The sequence below is a fragment of the Hipposideros armiger genome, unplaced genomic scaffold (assembly GCF_001890085.2).
Source record: "Hipposideros armiger isolate ML-2016 unplaced genomic scaffold, ASM189008v1 scaffold_132, whole genome shotgun sequence".
Taxonomy (NCBI): domain Eukaryota; kingdom Metazoa; phylum Chordata; class Mammalia; order Chiroptera; family Hipposideridae; genus Hipposideros; species Hipposideros armiger.
In genome coordinates, this window is record NW_017731482.1 from 4014753 (window position 1) to 4035518 (window position 20766).

General features: G+C 54.7%; 1 protein-coding gene across 1 annotated transcript in view; it reads left to right on the forward strand.

Annotated features, from left to right (window-relative positions):
• Window positions 1–20766, forward strand: part of MYO7A (myosin VIIA) — a 47957-nt gene that overhangs the window by 2374 nt on the left and 24817 nt on the right. The window contains exons 2-10 of the mRNA XM_019649335.1: window positions 2777–2890; window positions 8487–8639; window positions 16053–16237; window positions 16746–16867; window positions 16948–17090; window positions 17344–17457; window positions 18514–18667; window positions 19750–19826; window positions 20446–20565. Coding sequence (XP_019504880.1) covers window positions 2777–2890; window positions 8487–8639; window positions 16053–16237; window positions 16746–16867; window positions 16948–17090; window positions 17344–17457; window positions 18514–18667; window positions 19750–19826; window positions 20446–20565 — 1182 coding nt within the window. The remainder of the gene's footprint in view (window positions 1–2776; window positions 2891–8486; window positions 8640–16052; window positions 16238–16745; window positions 16868–16947; window positions 17091–17343; window positions 17458–18513; window positions 18668–19749; window positions 19827–20445; window positions 20566–20766) is intronic.

Consider the following 20766-nt stretch of genomic DNA (forward strand, 5'->3'; position numbering starts at 1 on the left):
TCTCTCTCTGTCTCTCTCAGTACACATTCTTCTCTCACACATATTCTGTCATATGCTCTCTTACACACACACACTCACATATATTCTCTCTCTCTCTCTCTCTCTCTCTCTTAAAGACAAATTCTATTTTTCAGTGTTTGACTCTTGGGGATCACAGATGAAAGACTCAAACCCAGCCCCACCCTCAGGGAGCTGCAGGCTAGTGGGGAATGGACACAGGTAATGATGGCGCAGCGGACCCAGTCTGGCGCTGGCTGTACGGAGGGTTGCTCCCTTCTTCACTGAGCAGCCAGGGTGAAGTTTTGAAAATGTAAATCCATCACACCGTTCTGCCACTTAAAATCTCCCAGTGGCTACTTTTTACACTTAAAAGAAAGTCCACCTCCTGTCCATGGCTTACAGGGCCTGTGTGACCTGGTGCCTGCCCACATCGCCCCTCATCTGGCTCCAGCCTGGGGCTGCCTCACAGCTCCAAGCATGCTGCCTGTTCACTGCTGTGTCCCCAGAGCCTGGAACAGGACCAGCCTACGGGGGCTCTTCCCAGATATGTGCTGAATGAATGAGTGAACTCTTCAGGAGTTGGGGAGGAAGAGGAGGAAGAGGGAAAGGGTGCGGGTCCAGGGAAGGGTTGCTATTTGCTCTGGGTCTGGACAGACGAGTAGTTATTCAGTCAGTGGAGAGGTGGGGCGAGGTAAGGTGGAGAAGAACAGTCCAAGTAGGGGTGTTTCAGGTGGTCTGAGGGCTGGCACTTAGAACAGGTGAGGAGTGTAGCAGGAGGTGCAGCTTGGGCTCGGGACTAAAGCAGTCATGAGGATTACAGGGGGCAGTTTATGAAAGCAGCCATGCAGCCCTGGGAACACAGCAGATGCTCAGTGAATATGTGAGTTCTCCCCTCCCAGAAGCTGTCCAATTTTTCCAACTTTTTCTGAGAGAAAGCTTGGGTTTGGGACAAGCTTGTCTCTAACATGCGCTAACCTCCACTATGAAGCAAAGGCCCATAGTGGCAGCTGTGTCTGAAAAAGAGCTGGTTCTGGTGGGAACAGGATGGGGCTAAAATAGTGATGAGTTGGTCTTGGGACACACTGAGCCCATCCTTCACTGAGACATGTGGAAACTGAGGCTCACAGAGGTCAGTGACTTGTCCAAGGCCAAGCAGGTCCTAGAGCCCAACCTCCTGCCTCACGGCCCAGAGCTGTTTCCACGGGGCTGTTCCCTTCGGCTTATTTCATTGTGAATCGGTTTTATCGGCTGTTGTTTCTCACTGCTGCTTGATAGTAAGTTATATTTTTATTAGGAAAGCTACCATTCTCTTACCCTCCTGGGAAATTTGGGGACCACCACCCACAAAGAACACTCTTATTAGGATCAGAATAAGATCCAAATGTTTACCTCCAAGCCAATGAGAGCCTTGTGTCCTGCATGTTGTTCACCTCTATGACCTTCCTCTCTCATCAGGTCCTGCCACAATGACCTCCTTACTATTCCTTCCTGCCTCAGGGCCTTTGCACTTGTCATTTTCTCTGCCCAGATTTCTATCCTTGTGCTTTCCTTGTTTGGCTGCTTCTTGCTGTTCAGGTCTCAGCTCAGAGACTACCTCCACAGAGTGGCTTCCCCGGCTGCTGCATCTGTGGTTGACCTCTCATTCATTCTCCACTATTGGGGTGCTTATTACCATCACAGCACTCACCAGTATCCAACAGATCATGTATTTACTCAGCTGTTTGTTTTCTGCCCCCACCCAACTAGAATGTAGACTCCACGGTCACAGCTCAGTCCCCAGCATTTCGATCAATCAGTGCCTTGTATTCAGCAGGTGCTCAATGCATGGTTATTGAATGCATCATTGTTGAGAGTTGTTCTAAGTCCATTTCTCTGACTCTGGGTTTTAGATTTGTCTTCCGAGTGCCCTTACTGAGTGTGCAGTAAGAGCCAGGCCCTGTGCCAGACACTGCAGGGGATGCAAACGTGATAACTCTCTCCCTCAATGTCTGGGCTCTCCTCACAAGCCAGGTGGCGGTGAGGCTGAACTTGTACCACAGGGCCCGGTACAGAGTGGTGTCACTGTGAGGAGCCCATAACTACAACTATGAGAGTCGATCCTGGAGGTCATGGAAGCTGTTTGGGTGTCCTGTGGGGTTGTCTGCTTTAGGACAGAGGGATGTCTTGGTGTTTCTGCCTACACTTTGATGAGTCTGCTGTACATGTGTAGGCTGTAGAGTTTGGGAAGAGCTGGGCTTTGGACAGGCCTGGGTTTGAAGCTGCCCAGCTGTGTGGTCTCGGCTCTTCTTCTGTCTGAGTCTCTGCTTACTCATCTGTAAAACGGGGACATTAATGGCTATTACAGAGCAGAGGTAGATGGCATTGCATAAAATGCAGGGTCTGGCACCAGATGACTCCCAGCAAGTTTGAGTTCCCTTTTCTTCCTTCTCCTGTAGTTGGCACGAGAGCCTCTAGAGCAGCGGTTCTCAACCTTCCTAATGCCGTGACCCCTTAATACAGTTCCTCATGTTGTGGTGACCCCCAACCATAAAATTATTTTCGTTGCTACTCTATAACTGTAATTTTGCTACTGTTATGAATCGTAATGTAAATATCTTTTTGTTTTCCGGTGGTCTTAGGCGACCCCTGTGAAAGGGTTGTTCGACCCCCAAAGGGGTCACAACCCACAGGTTGAGAACCACTGCTAGTGGCTGTAGCATCAGGGCACAGGACTGCCTGTAAGGGGCGCCAAGTCCTGTCCCTGCTCACCTGTCCTGGCACTTTCTCTCACCTACAGGGGGACTATGTCTGGATGGACCTGAGGTCTGGGCAGGAGTTTGATGTGCCCATCGGGGCAGTGGTGAAGCTTTGCGACTCTGGGCAGATCCAGGTGGTGGATGATGAAGGCAACGTGAGTAGCCTCCTACTGCCCCCACCCCCATGACGTGGGAAGGACATAGGCTGACAGGCGACCTGAGGCAGGGGCCAGGCAGTGACCTGCCTGCAAGGGGTGGAGGTGGTACCCGTGCCCCCACTTCCGCCTCTCACCCCCCTCTCCATGGAGTTTTCCCCAGTACCCCTGCGAGAGGGAGCCTCCCCTTCTGTCCCAGGCTATTTGTTCTATTTCCACAAACACTTTAGTTCACTCGGCCTAGTATTAAAGACTTGTGTCTGTGTGGGCACGTGTGTGTGTGTGTGCTGGGGCAGGGGATGGCACCAAGCTGGCAGCTCCTCCGGCACAGGGTGCTTCAGGGTCAGACAGATAGATTCAGATCTGATCCTGCCCATTTACTAGCTGTGCAAGCTTCACCAAGTCTCATTCCCTTCCGAGCCTCAGTTTCCCCTTCTGTAAAATGGGGATGATAGGAACTATCTCACGGGGCGTTGACCCACAAGTGAGATCACACGTGGAGAACACCTCAGTAAAGTGAGAGTCTGAAAGCGCCCTTAGTCTCGCTTTATTGGGTTACGGCATCATGTGAATTCATTGTCTACCTTGGTGCTGCCCTGGGAATCAACCTGACAGATTAACCCTTTATCTCCTGTGGCCCTGAAGAAAAGGGACACAGGAAGTCTGAGTTGGTAGGTAGTGAGAGTGGGGCTTTGGGGACGGAAGGAAAGGCCTGCAGTCAGGGTCCTGCCCTGGAGAAGGTGGGTGGTCTGGACGAGGGTCCAGGTGGGAAGCGTGGGGCCTCTGCACATGTGTGCAATTCGTGTGCGTGGTGTGGGGACATGTGGCCGTTGTGCAAAGAACACCATTTCAGCTTAGCAGGGACATGAGGGACCTGGGAAGATGCAGTTCCACTGGCGCTGGGGATGTAGAAATGGGACCAAGTCCTTGTCTTAGCCTCCTGGTATCACAGGGGAGAAAGAGTGCAGCGACTTGGAGCAGGAGGCTCTGCTGGGGGGAAGGACACCCCCTTCAGGGTTTGTACAGTCCTTTGACCCATTTCCATCTTTGGGTCCTCACAGCGTCTGAGAAAGCAGGGAGGGAAGCCACTGTTATCCCACGGGAACCTGGGGCACAGAGAGGGACCACTTACTAATCACACAGCTAGTAAGTGATGGGGCTGGGATTAGGACCCACGACCTCTGGCCCCGGTGCATGCGTTTCTCCTCCCAACATCTCAGTGGCAACTTGCGGGCTCAAGCTCTATTAACCATGCATTTGTCCCCTGGGTTTTGGAGTGCCTGCAATGTCATTCCAGAGGCTCCAGTTTGAGGAGTCTCTAGGGAGGCACTGTGAGGTCGCAGCTACAGAAGGGGGGCTGGCAGCACAAACATGCCCAGGAACCTGCCTGCAAGCCCCCAGGGTGGGGCCCAGGGACTCTGCCTGCAGGCTTCAGTTTCACCTGGGTCATGTTGCTTGTCAGATGGTGTCCCGTAACTGTGTCACCGGATCCCAGAGGTCCCCTCCCACATACTCCCACTAAGGCCCTAAGAGTGGGGGCTACCGAGTGGTGGCGGGGGGGGGGCCATGACGGTCTGGCCTGGAGCAGGTTAGGGAGGCTGCAGTTGCCTCAATGGAACTGAGCCCCTGTCGCTTCTGGCCCCCATTTTCACAAACGTTTCTCACTCCGATGCCCTCCTCTCCTCTGCAGGCCATTTCTTTTATTCCTCTGTCTTCCCACAGACTCCCTCAACTTGAGAGCAGGGCCTGGTAAGTCACAGCTAGTTCCCGAGTCCAACAAAGAGTCTTCCCAGAGAATGTTCTTCATAAAGACTTGCTGAATGAATAGATGAATGAATGAATGAATGAATGAATGAATGAATGAATGAATGAATGAATGGCTATGGCTCCGGTCCTTGCTGGAATCGTAATACTCTGCCTTTGCCCAAGCTGTTCCCAGTGACAGGTGCACCCCTCCTTTCCTTTCTCTTCAGATCATGTAGTCCCTGTCTCTCCGAGTTCAGTGCCAGGCCAGCTCTTTCCCAAATGTCTCCCCAGTCCCTGGGAATTGGCCATATTCTCTCTCCCTCCCTCTCTCCCTCTCTCTGGCATCCATTCAGGGCCAGGCCTCAGTTTCTGCCCTGGTTACACTTTGGTCCCTGCTGTAGGTGCCTGTGGACATTGACCCAAGGGGTGCTGACCTCAGCTGGGAGACATTCCATGCAGGAAAGGGGTGGGGACAGGCTCAGCGCTGTCATTTTACTGGGTGAGCCACTTTACCTCTTGAGTGTGGTGCCTCACTGTAAAACAGGGGCCGGTAATTCTGTTATGAGGAGCAAATGAGGACATACATCTTTGTAAAACCAGAAAGCATTAGAATTATAATACCCAGCACTGGTGGAGCAATTACTAGGCACTAGTGCTTTTTTTTTTAAATTTATATTTATTTATTTATTTATTTAAAAAAATTTTTAAAGATTTTATTGGGGAATTGGGGAAGGGGAACAGCCAAGTTATTGTCCGTCAGTCTTAGTTGTGGAGGACGCAGCTAGCTCAGTTCCAAGTCCAGTCGCCATCTGGCCACCCATCGGCAGCTCGGCCCCTCAGCTCAAGGTGCTGTGGTCAATCTTAGTTGCGGGCAGGTGTAGCCACCATCCCATGTGGGAGTTGAACCGGCAACCTTGTTGCTAGGAGCACGTGCTCGCACCAGCTGAGCCATCCTGCCACTTGTTGGCAGCTCAGCTCAGGTGCAGCTCATTGGCCCATGTGGGAATCGAACCGGTGGCCCTATTGCTCAGAGCTCACACTCTTAACCAACTGAGCCACTCGGCCGGCCCCCTACCAGTGATTTTTAGACTTGGCAGGTATAAACAAAGGTTGGCCTTTATTATATCAACAAATCTTCCCAACCTCCCAAGAAGAAGGGACTGCTATTCTAATTCCCATGTCATAGATGAGGTCATGGAGGCTCAGGGAAGCAAAGTGACACGCACAAGGATACAGGGTCACACAGTCGCTGAGCCTCCTCTTAACTCTGTGCTGAACTGCTGGGGACGGGGAAATTATGACACCAGAGCTGGGGTTGAGTGGGGAAGGCAGACAGCCTTCCCAGGAGTCCTCTCCCTCTGGCCCATGCTGGGGCTTAGGACCCAGTCAGTGAGCAGGGACCAAGCAGAGGGAATTTTCCAATTAGATCAACTTCTATCAAGAAATAGGGTACCCGGGAGAGAGGAATGTTCCATTGGGGACTGGAAAGTCTAGGCGGGTTCTTTGATCTCACCACCTGGCCCATTCATGCCTCAGGGAGAGCTATGTGAGGGCCTGACCTGTACTGAGATGCCCCGGGCCCTGGAGATGCCTTGAAATGCTGGGGAGACTGGAATATGATAAGTAACGGCTGGCGCCGCCCCTGACCCCTCCGAGGGCCTTGTGCAGGCCACCACCCCACCCTGACCCTATTTTCTCCTGTGAAGTGAAGGGGTTGGAATAGGGGACCTCTGAGGTCTTTCCATGACTGGGACTTCTGCTTCTAATTCATACCTGGTCATCAGTAGTGACCAGCTGGCCATAGGTCCCATTAGAGATTCTCTGCCACATCATTTGTGTCTGGTGCCTGACTCCCTGCCATGTCATTTTGTATCCCAGTCACTGTGGAAGGGATTTAGCAGACATGGAATCTGGCCTCCAGGAGCTCTCAGCCTTGGGGCAAATTGGGAGGTCAGGGACAGAGCTGCACTCAGACACCAGCCACCCAGGGTGACCACGGCCTTGCAATGGGAGACCCAGGCAATGTGGGAACCCAGAGGAGGCCCCAATCTGTCCTGCAGTAGAGGTGGGGGGGACGGCACAGGTGGGTCATGTGAGAGTGAGCAGTGTTGTCGCAGAAGACTTTACAAACTGGGGAACATCTGAGCTGAGCCTCAAAGGCTGAGTGGAAAGAAGGTAGAGGAAACAGCATGAGCAAGGCCACAGAGGTGTTTGGGGAAGTGGAGGCCAACCGTCCCTGGTTGGAAGTACGGGGTAACCGGGGCGAAGGCTAGCAGTCCCTGTGTCCAGCTCATGTTGGCCCTTAAATGCCAGGCTAAAGAGCACAGGGGGAGTCAGGGAAGCGCTCAAAGCCCCAGAGTGGTGGGATCATACTGGTGCTTGAGGAAACTCCCAGGGGATGAGAGGTTGGGGGCAGGGGAGAGCTGGAGGTAAAGTGAAGGACAGCAAGGGGCAGGGGCCAGGTGAGAGATGATGGTCTGGATCAGGGTAAAGTCTGAGGTTGGTGAGGAAGACACTGCCCACCCAGCAGCCCTTGAGAGTGTTGAATGGATGACCAGTGGAACTGGGTAGGAATGGGTGACCACTGGGATTGGGGGTAGGATGGGATGGGATGGGGGAGCTAATACCCAGATTCCTGCTAGTGTCCAGCCATTGGGGTTGGCTATTCCAGAGGGGACCTGGAGGAGAAGCAAGTGTGAGTGTTCATAAATGTGCACCACACCTACTCAGCAAGCCTGAGGGCTTGAGCTGGTAGGTGGCAAAGGGGTCCCCTTTACACCCCCCTTCCCAAAGCTCAGGTTCCTACCTAGTCTTGGGGCTCCCTGGGTTCTGTCACTTGGGAAGAGGGAGAGGGCCCCAAGAGGACCATGGGGGCTTGACCCAGGCTATAGCCACACTCGAGAGCACAGGTCAGACTCTCACTTCCCTCAGCAGCTGGGATTGAGAGACATGTTGGAGACCACCTGGGGGAGGGGAGGCTTCCAGAGCTGGGAGGAAACAGCTTTGCCAGCTGGTTGAGTCAGTGCTATCGCTGGATGCTGCACCGCCTGCCACCCTGTGGCTACAGGAAATATTGCAGGGGAGAGTAGGGGGAGCCAGAGGACAACCTCTGTCCTAGTTTCTCCTTCAGCTCGCAAGGACTGAAAGTTCACCCCTGCTCCACATTCATCAACAAGCCCTGTGAACTACATCCCAAATGGGCCCACTTCTCCCATCTCCACTGCTGCTGCCTTGCCCCCACCAGCCTCAGAGCCTTTGCTTTTGTTGTTCCCTGGACCCCGATTTCCCTCTCCCAGGGATCTCCACCTCCTACAGGGGTTTTTGCTCATCATTCGGGTCTCAGCTTAAACGTCACCTCCTCAGAGAGGTGGCCCCTGACCACCCTATCTAAGGTAGCTACCTTGGTAATTCTCCATCCCATGCACCTGTTTATTCTTGGCATTATCTGAAGTTACATTTTATGCATTTGTTTACCAGAGCCTAGATTTGAAGCCAAGTCTAATTCTAAGTATTACACTTTCCACTCCATCCTGCAAAGTGACTGGGGAACTCTAATCTCCTTTATGACAACTGTAAGGTGGGGCCGAAGTCCCTGGCCTGTCCACCTGTTAGGTCTGCAGAGAGAATCCCCTAAGAGGAGAGGAGGGGTCCATGGGGTTGGGGGTGGGCAGCACCATCCTCATAGACTCAAACCTGCAATAACTGATAGCATTTGGTTACAAAAGAGGGTGAGGCCCTTACCAGGGTCTCACAGACTGGGGGTTCCCTTCCTTCCTGGGTCCCTTCCCCAGAAGTGCACAGTCTCTGCCCCAGGAGAGGACCTGACATTAGCTGCTATGCCTCCCCGCAGGAACACTGGATCTCCCCGCAGAATGCCACGCACATCAAGCCCATGCACCCTACGTCGGTCCACGGTGTGGAGGACATGATCCGCCTGGGGGACCTCAATGAGGCCGGCATCCTGCGCAACCTGCTCATCCGCTACCGGGACCACCTCATCTATGTGAGTGACGCTCCGCCTGCCCTCAGCCCCACCCGTGCGACCCAGGGACCCAGCCTCCCGAGACTGCCAGGTCTGCTGCTAGACACTGGGGTCCAGGGACTCATCTGGCCGTATCCCTCCGTCTGGCTCATCCTCTCTTTCCAGCCATGGCTTCTGTGGTCTGTGGTTGCAGAAGGAAGCAGTTTGTACACCACAGGTTTACGTGGCTCCGCAGGCCTTGAAACCACTGGGAGGTCAGGGAGGGGTCAGTGAGAGTCTCAGTGTTTTGCCCTGAGATGGGGAACTACTGCCCCATTTGGGTTTGCTGTGAGTCTGGGTTCTGCCTCAGAAAGGGGACAGAGGAGGGAGCATGCTCCTTGACCCCCAAAACCTTGATATTAGAAACACTCATACACCCCCCCCCCTACACTTCTCCGCCTTGAAACTCAGGAAGACAAATATGGTCTCACTCAGCCAGGACTGAGCTGATCCCAAGAGGTGGGTTCAAAGACCATCAGAACAAGAAGGGACCGCAGAGATCATTTAGTCTAGATGTTCTCACACTTTTTGGCCTTAGGTGGGTTAGGTTGGCTGGGAGAGATGGCATTCAGGAAGGGGCACTACATGAATAGAAAGCCAGAGGCAGGACGATGCCAGGCAAGTGAGCGGCACAAGTCACTCAGGTTGTCAGGAATGTGAAGGGGACTCAGGGAGACAGGGCTGGAAGAGTCCGAGGAAGCCCGGGGGTTGTCCCTGAGGAGTCACAGTAAGATGTTCTCAGGGCCAGGGATCTATCCCCTTGGAAGTCCTGGCACCATGACCCCCTCAGCTGCCTAGGAGGCCCCCCACTACCTTCCCCATTCTTGGTCCCTCTGTGACTTTGGGCTCCCAAGGAGAGGCTGTGTCCAGGCCCTTGACATCTGTCCATTGCATAGGCACAGCAAGTGGCTTTCACAGGGAGCCCTTTGCACTGATAAAGCCTCTCTCACTCTTCCCCTCACCCAGGGTGGGACACGGCACTGATGGCATCTCCAGACAAGACCAGTGTCACCTAGCTGGGGGTGCGGTTAGAATGTGAGCCCAGGGCTGGCCGAGTGGCGCGATGGTTAAGAGCTGGCTTGGGACGCCAGAGGGCCCTGGTTCGGATCCACATATGAGGGCCAGTGACACTGCCCTCTACAGCTAAGAGATGGTGAACAACAGCTCAACCTGGAGCTGGGCTGCCGTGAGTCACCGGTGGTGGCATAGGCTGCAGCCCCTGCTGCAGTGGGTTGCCATGGGCTACCGAGTGTAGCCAGCGGCCAGCATGAGCGGCCAACAGCCGCAGTGAGCGGCCGTCCAGAAGCCGGCGACTGATCTGCCTTGCCCGGGAAGAGCGCAATGATGGTGCCATCTTGGGCCAGTGGAGCAACGTCCTCCACAACTAGACTTAAGAACAAAATGACAGCAACTTGTCTGTTCCCCTTCCCCCAATTCCCCAATAAAAATCTTTAAAAAAACAAAAAAGACCGTGAGCCCAGGCCAGAGATAACCCATGAGTGCCCACTGGTGTCTGCATCCCAGTTCTTGGCAGTTCCCTCTCTGCTTCCCTCCCTGGATGGAAGGTGGACACAGGAGGGTCCTGGGGCTCTCCATGGCATGGCCGCTCCCCAAGGTCCGAGTGAAGTCTGACACTTGGATCTGGAGGTAAACAGGGAGCCTCCGACTTTCCTGCCAGGGAGGCCACTGCCGGAGCTAATGTCCCGACCCATTTTCCTGCCAGGAGGAGGTGGTTAGTAGATTGAATCAAGGAACAAAGGCAAAAGCAGAATTCATAAGGACGAGGGGAGGAAAAAACTTCAGACAGTCTGGGATCAGTGAATATTATTTGTGAAATTTTGGGGGGTAGACTGATTTGCTGGCAGCTAGTAGAGAAATCAGCCTGGACATTATGTCCTTAAGTAGGCCGAGTAGGGGTCAAAGAAAAGAATTCCAAAGGTTTATGGGTTCTCCAGAAAACTCTGAGATCTGTACCATTTGTCTAATTAGAAGTGTCACTAATAACCATTCTGACCATCTTTCTGGGTGGGTTGGGGAGGGGATGTGGGATGGAGCTGAGAGGAGGTGTCTTAGCTGCCTTCTTATTCAGAGGCTTATAGTCAGAAAACCAAGCCATGGCACCTAGAAGGTCCCCAGCTCTGACAATTCTGCGTGTCTGTTGGTCTGGGGAGCCATGCTCAGGAATTGCAGGGTTCAAGGAAGTCTCCTCGACTTGCTGACTCCACGATTCTGTGACTGAGTGGAAGAGGTAGGATTCAAGCAGGGCTTTGAAGAAGCAGCCAGGCCATTGTCCCACCCAGAAACCATACCTGTCCCTAACCATGGCAACCCCTGGTCACTTCATGGCTTGGGTTACCCTGGGCACAGCCACACACACCCAGGAATTCCTCAGATTACCATGCAGCTCACAGCCGTGAGCCAGGCAGACACTCTGTCCCTGACTGTCTGCTCTGCGTTTGCCTGCTCCAGCTGGCCTGCCCCCAGGATCTTGAGGGGCAGCACCTGAGAGCCACAGATCAGCCCTGGGCACCCCAAATGGGAGAGAGACCTCAGAGGACACCTAGCAATTTCTCATTGCATGGTCCCAGAGGCCAGGGGCCATCCTGGATTCTGCAGGGAACAGGTGACAGGGCTGATAGGGATCCAGGACTCCCCGATGCTGAACAGAGACTGGAGCCCTGGTCTGAGAGGCCTGGTCCTGCTCTTGGCATGTGGCCTTTGGGGAGTCTCTGCCACTCTCTGGTTTCAGCCTTCCCTTTGGCACAATGGCGAGGCTCCTTGGGTGGGCACCTCTGTGACTCTGGGAAGGTGTGTGTCCTGGTCTTCATGGCCTGCTAAGGTAGAAGCCCCAGGCTAGCAGGCCAGGGGGGCTTCCTGGAGGAGGTGGAGCTTGGGGTAAAATGGATTCCTGGGGTGTTTCTCTGGCCTAAGAGAGGCCCCTTGATCTCCCCCTGGGCACTTGGAGGCCCATGGTGACCTTGTGAGTTGTGTCTGGTACTTGGGAACAGTCTTTATCTCTCCCCCACCCCAGCCCATGGCCCCAACAGAGCAGGTTTTATTACTGGAGGCTAGAGCAAAAGGCCTCTGCTGGGTAGCTGGACATTAACTCTCTGCGGACTATGCACTCTTGAAGAGAGAGGGCCAGAGGGCTCAGGAAGCAGTGCTGAGAGTCTCAGGGGATGAGTGGGCACTGAGGACCAGAGAGGGACAGGCGGGCCTGGGTCTCATTGCCAGCAGTGGCCAAGCCCCTTGCTTCTTCCACTGTCCCTACCACCAGCTCCACAGTCCCGCAGGTACAGTCCTGGGAGCTGGGGAAGTCCACGGGGGGAGGCAAGACCTGGGCCTCTGGTGCTAGCATCCCTTGCTCATCCCGCTCCCTGCTTACCTGCTGCTATGTGACCTTGAAGCCCTTCCCCTTCTGGGAGGCTCAGTTCTCCCATCTGAGACGGGAATGTGACCACACTTCCCAGTGGCCTCCTGAAGAGGTAAGGGGGAGATGGAGTGGAAGCTGCAAAGCCCCGCCCCCGACAGGGATCTTCCTGGCAGCTGGAGTGTCTTTGCCCTTCTGCTGGGGGGGTCCTCTCACTGAAAGAAGAGGCCTTGCTTTTACTATTTATTTTGAAATCGGTATATGTGCTACACATTGGAGGTTTTCCTTCTGCTACACAGAGAACCACTGCTATTAATTCCTAATCTATCCTCAAAAGAAAGACAATCTAGTATATATAATGGTCTCTTGGTATTCATGGGGGATTGATTATTGATTCAGGACCCCCTGGGGATACCCAAATCCCCAGATGCTCAAGTCCCTTATATAAAATGGTGTAATATTTGCATATAACCTATGCATACCCTTCCTTATACTTTAAATCATCTCTAGATTACTTATAATACCTAATACAATGTAAATGAATGTAAGTAGTTGTCATACTATATTGTTTAGGGAAAATTACAAGAAAAAAAGCAGTACAGATGCAACCATGGTAGGCCTAACTACACAGCACACATCAACAACAATGTAACATTTTTTTCAAAAATGATTTCGATTTGTGGTTGGTTAATTCTGCAGATACAGAACCTACGGATAGAGAGGGCTGGCTGTGTATGTGTCTAAATCATACACATGATATAAAATTATATATATACATATATATTTAAATTTTTTTCCTATATAAACAGTAGCATTGCTCCCCACGCTGTTCTGTGCTTCTCCACTAGCCCCATGACCTGGCCACCCTTCCCGTCAGCGCAGGCAGGGCTGCCTCAGTGTTGCTGATGGACCTATCCCCTCAGCTCCCTTCCTTGCTGTTTCCTGTGGGGTGCAGTTAATTTCTTCTCCACCCTTTAATACAGTCACTTTTTCAGTCTGTCAGCAAAGGTTTGCTGAGTGTCCTATGTGCTGTGCAGGGTGCTGGGCCCTGAGTATAGGGGAGAGCGAGGCTGGGGGCGGAGATTTTGAACTAGAATTATGCAGGAGTCAGGTGGGCTAAGTGCAGGGACTATGTGGGTTGTGAGGGGTCACACAAGAGGGTGCCCAGCGTCCTGCAGGGGTGCTCATCTCAGCTTGGACCTGAAGAATGAGCAGGAATTAGCTGGGGGGAAGGGACAGAGGATGGAGAGTGGGGCTTTTAACAGAAGGTTTACAGTAGAGGGAACCTCTGGCTGAGGGATGTGGCTGGGGAAGGCCAGGGCTTGGGGGCAAGAAAGGACATGGGCTTTGTCCTGAAGCCATAGGAAGCCACCTGACATGAGCAGATATTTTACAAGCTAGCCCTGGCTCCCAGTGGAGGATAGATCGTAGGGGACAGTGTGGAAGTGGGAAGTCCAGAGGGGAGGTACCTGCAGTGGTCTGCTGAGAGCCGGTGGTGGACTGGGCCCGGGGGTGGCTGCGCTGATGGAAAGCGGTGGGCTGGTGTGAAGGAGAGCGAGGCATCAAGACACCTCCCAGGTCTGGCCCTGGGTGGAAGATGGTCGAAGGGCAGGGCAAGTTCCAGTCTGGACAGGCAGGTGGGCATCAAATGGGGAGGTCCAGGAGACAGGGGACTGAGGGCCCTGGTGCTCTGGAGGGCCTTCTGAGCTGTGGACAGAGTAGAGAGGACTTTGGAAGACATGGATGAGAGAAGAGGGTCTTAGGAAGGCTTCTCGTCACGTCCAGGGTGCCCTTGGCCCTCCCTGGTATTGCCCTGCCACACGCTTGTTGGCAGAGCCTGCTCTCAGGTGGCAGGGCCACCTCTGTGTGGTCCTGATTTCCCCCCACTGTCCCCTTTCCCACCCCCGCCTCCCTTAACTGGCTCTTTAGGTCTGAAATAGTGTCTCTGCCTCCAGCCTCTGGAGCTGCTATTCATCCTCCCACAGCTGCCAGGGCGACCTTTCCGCAGCAGACCTCCCAAATGTCACGCCCTTTCACGCCTCTGTGCTTGATTTCCACTGAGAGCCCTCTGCTGTTCCTCTCCCATCCCTTCTTTGAGGAATCTGGGAGGACCTCCTCTGAGCTCCCACAGCCCCAGGCTTTCCCTCCCTGGCCCCAAGGGAGTGGCTGTCAGCCTCCCCTCGTTTCTTAGTGAAAGGCTCTTGAATGGCTACATGGAGCCAGCCTCATGCCACATGGTAATCGTGGGCCTGGCAGTTGAATGTTACGTTATTAAGGAAGTAGTAAGAAGAAAGGAAGGTGCCTGTCCAAGGTTAGGCCCTTTGGTCTTTACGACAGCCCAGGAGGTGGATGTTACCCATTCCCCTTTTACAGATGAGTAAACTGAGGCTTAGAGAAGTGAAGTGATCTGCCACAGGGATACTCCTTGTGGTCACTCCGCCACCCGGGGAACAGAGTCTAGCTGGTTCCCACAGCTGGGCAGGGCTGAGCTGTAGGGGACGGTGGCTGAGGCGTCCCAGGGCTGGAGGTTGGCAGGTTCTGCTCTAAGTTGTCAGCCCAGCCCTGGGCTGTTGTTGGTACAGAAGGCTCTCATCATTCTGTACCTCACTGACCAGTTTCCTTTCCTCCTGCTCCCCACTTTCCAACTTAGACCAGCTGTGGCGGGCAGGTGAGCGTGGCACAGAGCCGCTCCGTCTCTCCCTGTGCTCTGCCTGTCTGCTCCCCTCCAGCCTCCTTCCCCACCCCACCCACCTCTTCCTGCTTGGGGTCTTGCACACGGTCAGCATAGTGAGGCTCAGCTGCTTCTGGAATGGGCTGCTTGGAGGAAGAGCACGGGTGGGAGAGGAGAGTCCTCCAGAGCCCACAGAAAGGCAGCTCCTGGCCAGGACTGGAGCCTGGGTGTCGGACGCCCAGCCCAGGGCTGCTTTGCATGGCCACACCTGGCCCAGGGGCGGGCGTTTCCCCTGGAACGCAGTGGCAGTGCCGGAAGCAGAGCCTTCCCTGCATGGCCAGTCCTGGCTGAGGTTGCGGGGGCATGGCTGTGACTCTGGCGGACGCACTGAGCCCTGGGTGGAAGGAGGTGGGAGGGGCTGTCATCTTCCCTGTGTGGTCACATCTTTCTCCAGCCTCCTCAGGCCCAAATGTCCATGCGTCCATAACCAATTACAGGCTGGGCCTGACCTTTTCAGGTTGCGGTAGGAAGGGGCGGGTGGAGGGAGAAGTTGCCCTTGAGTGCCTCACTGTGCCCTGGTGGCAGGAGGACCAGGCCTGTTGTCCCCTGTGTGGCAGAGCCCAGAGTCCACAGCAGGAAATCTTGCACACAGGTGGCCATTCTGTGCACTAAGAAAGGAGCCCATGGAGAGACGGCCCCCAGAAGGCTCCCTGGGGTGCACCTGGCCCCTGAGCCTACTCTGCCTAGTACAGCTGAGGTTCTCTGTCCCCAGAGCACAGGGGTAGTGCTGCAGAGAATGGGGCCCACCCAGCCCCTAAACCGCACATCCCAGCCGCTAAACCGCACATCCCAGCCCCTTCAGCTCATTATGGCTTGGTTCTACTCCCCCCTCACCAACCCAGCCTCTGCTCTGGAAAGGTCTAGTTTATGAATTTCGCTCCAAAACTTTGGACCGCAGGGCTTGGAGACAAAGGTGGGAGACAGCATTTGAGGAGTTCTTACAGCGTGCTATGAATTTTAGTCAACCATCTTCTTTCATCTTCATAAACAGTTATTTTGTGCCCATTGTCTAGATGAAGATAAGAATATTGAGTCTCAGAGACCCTCCCTCCCTCCCTTCCTTCCTCCCTTCATCAAATGTTACTGAGCACCTACTCTGAGTCAGACCCAATGCTAGTCTGAAGGCTCCGTCCCCAGCTCCTAGGAAGGCTAGATTCAGACCCTAGAGCCACGTGACTCCAAAGCCAGTGCTCTCCCGCCCAGAAGGACAAAGCAGGCCAGAGCCTGAGAGCTTTCTGGAATCAGAGCCTCTCCTATGGGAAAAGGTGAGCTCTCTGTTCCTTGTTGCCCACAGACGTATACGGGCTCAATCCTGGTGGCTGTGAACCCCTACCAGCTGCTCTCCATCTACTCACCAGAGCACATTCGCCAGTATACCAACAAGAAGATTGGGGAGATGCCACCCCACATCTTTGCCATTGCTGATAATTGCTACTTCAATATGAAACGCAACAGCCGTGACCAGTGCTGCATTATCAGGTGAGTGGCCCAGGACCAGCGTGGAGCTCCAGGCTTAGCCCCTGCAGCTCCAGCTCTGTGTTCCTGCTAATGCCTCATAATGTAGAGAATCACCTCCCCTTTCCCAGGCCTTATATCTCTATTAATGCTACCAAAGCTCATGTTGGCTTTTGAAGCCAACCTTATTTACAGCTGGCTTCTGTCAAGTTATGGTCAGTTGAAATCTCAGGCTCCTGTTCTCTCTCAGGCAGAGGGTAAAAGAACAAAGCATTGATCAAGCATCTAATACGTGCCATGGTTTATGGCAAGACTGTGCATGTCTGAATGAAGAGGAAGGAAAGTAATCTTTGGTTGTGGCAGAGCTCTGAGCTCTTTTAGTCTTCTCCCAGCTCTAAAAGGTCCATATTGTCAGCCCATTTTATAGAAGGAGGAGGACAGGTAGGGGAAGCAGCTTGGTCTGAAGCCCTGTGGGGAGGGGGGCAATGCAGACTGTGAGAGGCTCCTGCCTGTCTCTGGTTCTCCTCGGCAGCGGGGAGTCTGGGGCAGGGAAGACAGAGAGCACCAAGCTGATCCTGCAGTTCCTGGCGGCCATCAGTGGGCAGCACTCGTGGATCGAACAGCAGGTGCTGGAGGCCACCCCCATCCTGGAAGGTAGGGCCAGGGCCCTCAGGGCGGGGCTGGGTGGCTGGGTGGGGGCTGACCTTGCCCGTGACCCTCTACCCACCCTGAAGCATTCGGGAATGCCAAGACCATCCGAAACGACAATTCAAGCCGCTTCGGGAAGTACATTGACATCCACTTCAACAAACGGGGTGCCATCGAGGGCGCCAAGATCGAGCAGTACCTGCTGGAAAAGTCACGCGTCTGTCGCCAGGTGAGCCCGAACCCAGGGGCAGAGCTATCCCTGCACAGGAACCCCCAGCCTCAGGGCTGCGTGGGATACACACCATCTGCATAGCCTCAGCTGTCCCTAGGCGGCCACCTGCTTGCCTGCCTGTGTCTGACATCCCACCGTGAAAGCACCATGGGGGCTTTTTCACGAAACCCAGTTGGTAAACTAGCAAACTATGTTTCCAGTCTTCCTGATGGCCTCCTCCTGCCCTCCTGCCCCTGTCCCACATGTTTAGGCCCCGGATGAGAGAAATTACCACGTGTTCTACTGCATGCTGGAGGGGATGAGTGAGGACCAGAAGAAGAAGCTGGGCCTGGGCCAGGCCACGGACTATAACTACTTGGCCATGGTGAGGCCGAGGTGGGGCATCCAGGGAGGGGGACACCCGCCCCAGCAAGGTCAGGGGCAGTCCACCCAGCCCCTCCCCAGCTGTCGGCCCGTGGGTAGGAACTTCCATGTGGGCTCTCTCCTGTGTCCTGACCTGCCCCAGCCCACCCGGGGCTCGCATATGCCATGAGGCCTATTCCCCACTCGGGCACACACCCACTTGCACACACGTTCAGACAAATTCTCACCGCAGACACGCAAATGTGTGTAGATATCCCAGACACACACGCACCCACGTGTACATGCACTCGGACCTGTGTTAGTTCAGTCTTTGAGGACGTGCAGACTGGGACCTCTGCCAGGCCCCCAGGATTGTAGGAGGTGCAGGTTACTGTGGCTTCAGCCTCAAGGGCTTGCTGGTTGCAAGGCTCTGGTGCCAGCTTCTTGCTGCTATCGAACTACCAGGGAGAAGTAAGCCCCGGGGCCATTGCTACCACCCAGCACCGGGGGCGGGGGGGTGCATACACACAGCAGGCTGGCTTGGGGGCACCAGCTTCTTTAGCCCTGGGGAGAGCCTGTGACTGGTTGCCTGAAGCTGGGCTGGGCTATGGCATCTGAGGGATGTGGGACAGCAAAGGTGCATGTGTGTGTGTGTGGGGGGGGTAGGTGTGACGGGCCTTCCTGGACACTTCCTATAGTTGGCTGGCACACTTGTATGCGTGCGCGCGCACACACACACACACACACACACACACACACACACACACATAGGCCCAAAGACACACATAATATGGCAGACTGTCCATGTTCCACCTGTCTGCAGTTACCCCTCTTCCTTCCACCCCAGGCTGCACTTGGTGAGGCGTTCAAATCCCGGAGGGTGGGTGTCCATTGGGAGAGGGGGGAGAATGGGAGGGCCCAGGCAGGAGCTTTCTAGGCTCTCTGGGGGCGTCATGGCGCTCACTAGGAGCCCCGGGCTGGCCTGGCCTGGCAGTGAGGGCCCTTCGGCCCAGGCACTGCCTCTCTGGGGATACCCATGGCCTCCCTGATGCCCTCCTGCACCTGCTCTGCCCACCAGGGTAACTGCATAACCTGTGAGGGCCGGGAGGACAGCCAGGAGTACGCCAACATCCGCTCCGCCATGAAGGTGCTCATGTTCACCGACACCGAGAACTGGGAGATCTCAAAGCTCCTGGCCTCCATCTTGCACCTGGGCAACCTGCAGTATGAGGGTGAGCAGCCCGAATGGCGTGTTCCCTCCCTTCCTCCCTCCCTGCCCAACCCTGCACTGAATTCAAGGGCAGCACAGCACCTAGCTGTCCAGGGGGTATTTGTGGCTCAGTTTCTGTTCCAGCTGATATCCTCTTTGGGGTGGAGAATTCCCCTCTGGTAGATATGAACAGTCTGCTAGCCTCAGGTGTGCTTTCACTGTGCTGAAATCCTACAATAGAGATGTACAGATAAAGTATACTAGGGTTGACTATGGGCCCTGTAAGACCCCTTCCAAATTTGGTTTCTTCTTTAAGGTCAGATGTCTTGGAGAGAGGGTACATCTCTGGATTAATTCATACTAAGGTGTGAGTGCCTAAACAGCCATCGTCAGAAAAGGGGGAAGGCTACAGAAGAAAACGTGTTCACTTATCTAACACTCCTGGGGCACCTACTATGTGCCAGGCTGGGAGGTGGTCCTCTGAGGCAGGCACCAAGTCCCACTCTGCTCTTGCCTACGGTCCTTTAGCTGAGTAAGAGCCTGAACTTAAGTCAAAAGTGTCTCTCTGGGAAAGTTTGCTCAGTGAAGGCATGAATGATCCCAGATCCAAGGAGTTCACAGTCTAGTAAGTCTTGAAAGACGAAGAGACGTGGAGAAAGGGAGCACCAGGCAGAAGAAAGAGCATGTGCAAAAGCCCTGAGGCCTGAGAAAGCAGGGCACATTTGGGGAAGGACAGATGGTATCAGGCACTGAGCTAAGCCAGTTCTCAAAGCCTGTCTCATAGGAGTCACTGATTGCTCTGAGAGTCTGGAGTGGAGGTTAGGAGAGAGGGGTGTGACTGCCAGTGTCTGCTACGTGGATGCCACCAAGCATGAAGGCAGGTGCTGGACACACACGGTTCCTACTTTCATGGTGCCCATAGCTCAGGGTGAGGACATTCGTCAAACATATATTGACCCAGAGTAGCATTTAATCACAGTGCTGATGCCCTCTGAGAATAGGGCAGGCCCCCTGAGAGTAGACACGGCACCTGGTCCTCCTAGATTACCCCTTCCCCCATGCCCACCCTCCCTGCCTGACACTGTGCCCTCTTGCTGCTGACAGCCCGCACGTTTGAAAACCTGGATGCCTGTGAGGTCCTCTTCTCCCCGTCCCTGGCCACAGCTGCATCCTTGCTCGAGGTCAGTGCCTGGCCTTCTGTCTCCACAGCGGCTTCTGTCTCTGTCCGAGGGAGAGTTTTGGCTTTAGGCTCAGGGGGCTGGGCATGTGTGGATCAAGGAGCTGGGTCCTCTGCTTGAAGGGTCCTAGAAGTGCAACACTGAGAACCAGCTGTGTGCAGGATCTGTGCTGGGCCCGGGTCCCTGAGGAGGAGGAGAGCCCAGAGCCTGGGAGCCCCACTGCCTGTCAGCCCAGCTGCCCCTGGGGAGGATGGGGGCCCTGGGCCCAGGGTCCTCAGTGAGTCAGTCTGTCAGTCTTTTAGCAAACATTTACTAGGCTCTGCCCTGGGTTGGAAAACTGGGGTGAATAAAGTCAGAGTCAAGCAAGTGCTGAGAGGGACAGGTAACATGCTGAGGGGACAGGAGGGGCCTGTCGAGGAGAGAGCAGTTTCTTCTCAGCAGCATTTGGGTGAGATTTAATGGCTGGGGAGGATTTGGCTGTGGGACCATGGGGAAGAGCATTCTTAGTGGGGGGAACAGCCTGAGCGAGGCGTGGTTGGAAAGTAGGAGGGGGTTCTTGGTGTGGTAGAGGGAGGGACGGGCTGGCGGCCGCTGGGTGAGTGCCTGGATATCACCCTACCAGGTGAACCCTCCAAACTTGATGAACTGCTTGACCAGCCGCACCCTCATCACTCGGGGGGAGACGGTGTCCACCCCGCTCAGCAGGGAGCAGGCGCTGGATGTGCGAGATGCTTTCGTCAAGGTGGGCCGTTTGTGGAGTGGCCACCGGCTCTCCCTGCGTATCAGGAGGCTGGGTTGTTAATGGGCAGGAGCTGAGGAATCCACACAGCTGGCCGAGGGCCTTGACCCCGGTTTGCCCTTGGGTCCAGGCTCCCGCCATTGGCTCTTTCTGGGTCTGCCTTCCCCCGAGCCCCATTCATCCCACAAGGGGCTGAGCAGTATG